General features: G+C 27.7%; 1 protein-coding gene across 1 annotated transcript in view; it reads left to right on the top strand.

Moving 5' to 3' along the window:
• Positions 1-1504: 1504 nt before the first annotated feature.
• Positions 1505-2500, top strand: part of EMWEY_00034680 (hypothetical protein) — a gene marked incomplete at both ends in the record, with an annotated part of 1188 nt that continues 192 nt past the window's right edge. Inside the window, 2 exons of the mRNA XM_013481963.1 lie at positions 1505-1760; positions 2070-2500. The exon at positions 2070-2500 is cut by the window's right edge and continues 192 nt beyond it. Of these exons, the coding sequence (XP_013337417.1) occupies positions 1505-1760; positions 2070-2500 (687 nt within the window). The remainder of the gene's footprint in view (positions 1761-2069) is intronic.

The raw sequence follows: 2500 nt of genomic DNA, 5'->3' as shown, positions 1-2500 counted from the left end.
TATATCTCTTATAGAGGAAATAATAAAAAAAGAAAAAAAAATAAAAATAATAATTGTTTCTTTTTTTTGTTCTTTTTTAGATATATTAATAAAAGAAATAAAACGCATGCAATGCATGCGTTGCTGCTGCATGCAGCAGCAGCAGCAGCAGCAGCAGCAGCAGCAGCAACAGCAGCAAAAAATAAATTGTATACATTGCATGCATCTATTTATTGCTAAAGGAGACACAACTGCAGCAAAAAGAAATAAAATATTTGCTGCTTTTGCTGCTGCAGCAAATGCTGCTGCTGTGCTGCTGCTGTCTGCTGCAGCAAATACTTATGGTGTAGATACACTACAAGCTGCAGGTAATTTATTTATTTATTTATTTATTTATTTATTTGTATTTATTTATTTATTTATTTATATTTATTTATTTATTTTATTTATTTATTCTTTTTATTTTTTTTTATTTTTTTTTATTTTTATTTGTTGTTTTATTTAATTATTTATTTATTTTATTTATTTAATTTATATTCTTTTTCTTTTCTTATTTTGTTCTTATTTCCTTTTATTTCCTTTTTTCTTTTTTTTCTTTTTTTTTTCTTCCTTTTCTTCCTTTTCTTTTTTTTGTTCTTGTTCTTCTTTTTCTTTTCTTTTTTTTCTCCTTTTTCTTCTTTTTTTTTTATTAATATAATTTTTTATTCTTTTTTTCTTCTCCTTTTACCTATCCCTTCTTCCCTATCCCCTACTGCTGCTGCTGCTGCTGCTGCTGCTGCTGCTGCTGCTGCAGGACATTTAGTAGTATGTGAGCCACAAATGAGTATATATAGATTAAATCAATTAATGGGTAGATTAAGAAGAATAGGACAAAAAAAAGTTACGGTGTATGTACACCTCATGTATATAAAAGATACAATAGAGGAAAGAATTATACAATTAAATAATACACATAATATTATTCATATTATTTCTTCTTCTTCTTCTTCTTCTTCTTCTTCTTCTTCTTCCTCTTCTTCTTCTTCTTCTTCTTCTTCTTCTTCTTCTTTTTATTCTTATTATAATAAAGAAAAAGAAATGAATAAAATAGAAGAAGAAAGAGGAGAAGGAGAAGAAGGAGAAGAGGAAGAGGAAGAGGGAGAAGAAAAAGAAGAAAATAATTTTATTTATGAAGGATTATTACCTAAAAGGATACAATAATAAATAAATAAATAAAAAAAAGAAGAAATAAAATATTATTTATTAATATAAATAAATAAATATATTTATTTATTTACTTATTTATAAATAAATAAATAAATATTTATTTATTTATTTATTTATTTATTTATTTATTTTATTCAATATTGAGGTGTACGTACACCTCAATATTGAATAAGATCAGAACTTGAATATCTTTTTTATTTTATAAATTCTTTTTCTTTTTTTTTTTTTCTTTTTTTCTTCTTTTTTTCTTAATTAATTAGTTTATTTAATTAATTTAATTAATTTAATTAATTTAATTAAATAAATAAATATATTAATCATGGCATCTGCATGCAAAGAATGGCAACCTGAACATACACCAGAAGAATATGAATATGAGGAAGAAGAAGAAGAAAAAGAAGAAAAAGAAGAGGAAGAAGAAGAGGAGGAGGAAGAAGAAGAAGAAGAAGAAGGAGAGGAAATAAATGAATTAAATAAATTAAATGAATTAAATAAAGAAGAAGAAGGAGAAGAAGAAAAAGAAGAAAAAAAAAAAGAAGAAAAAGAATTACCTGATGAGCATGGCTTATATTGGCGTTATACAGATATAGGATTATTAGCAATAAAAATAAATAAAAAAAAAATAAATAAAATAAATAAAATAAATAAAATAAATAAAGAAAAAGAAGAAGAAGAAGAAGAAGAAAATAAATATAATTATTTTCTTTATGATAAGGAAGGAAAAGGAAAAGAAATATTTATTAATAAAAAAAATAATTATTTTTATATAAAAGAAGATATAAATAAACCCTTATTATATATACAAACCCTAAACCCTAATTATCTAAACCCTAATTCATCTATAAACCCTAATTATATAAACCCTAATCATCATGAGGGTTTAGATGTTGAGGATGATGATGATGATGATGCAGCAGCAGCAGCAGCAGCAGCAGCAGCAGCAGCAGCAGAAGAGGAAGAAGAAGCAGCAGCAGCAGCAGAAGGAATAGAAGATGCATATAATGATGTAGATGTAGCAGCAACAGCAGCAGCAGCGAAAGCAGAAACAGCAGCAACTGCAGCAACTGCAGCAACAGCAGAAGAAGAAGAAGAAGCTGGTGATGGTGTTAATACTGGTGCAGCAGCAGAAGCAGCAGCAGCAACAGCAGCAGCAGCAGCAGGAACACAATTAACATTTGGTATAGGGACAACAACATCACAAAATGAATTATTAACAGAAAAAGAGGAAGAAGATTGGGGCTATCAGCAGCATGCAGCAGCAGCAGCAGCAGCAGCAGCAACTGCAGCAACTGCAGCAGCAGCAGCAGCAGCAGCA

Source organism: Eimeria maxima, genomic scaffold, assembly GCF_000499605.1.
Source record: "Eimeria maxima Weybridge genomic scaffold, Emw_scaff477, whole genome shotgun sequence".
Classification (NCBI taxonomy): Eukaryota; Apicomplexa; class Conoidasida; order Eucoccidiorida; family Eimeriidae; genus Eimeria; species Eimeria maxima.
The sequence above is the reverse complement of the archived record's forward strand: the minus strand, read 5'-3'. Positions and strand labels throughout refer to the sequence as shown.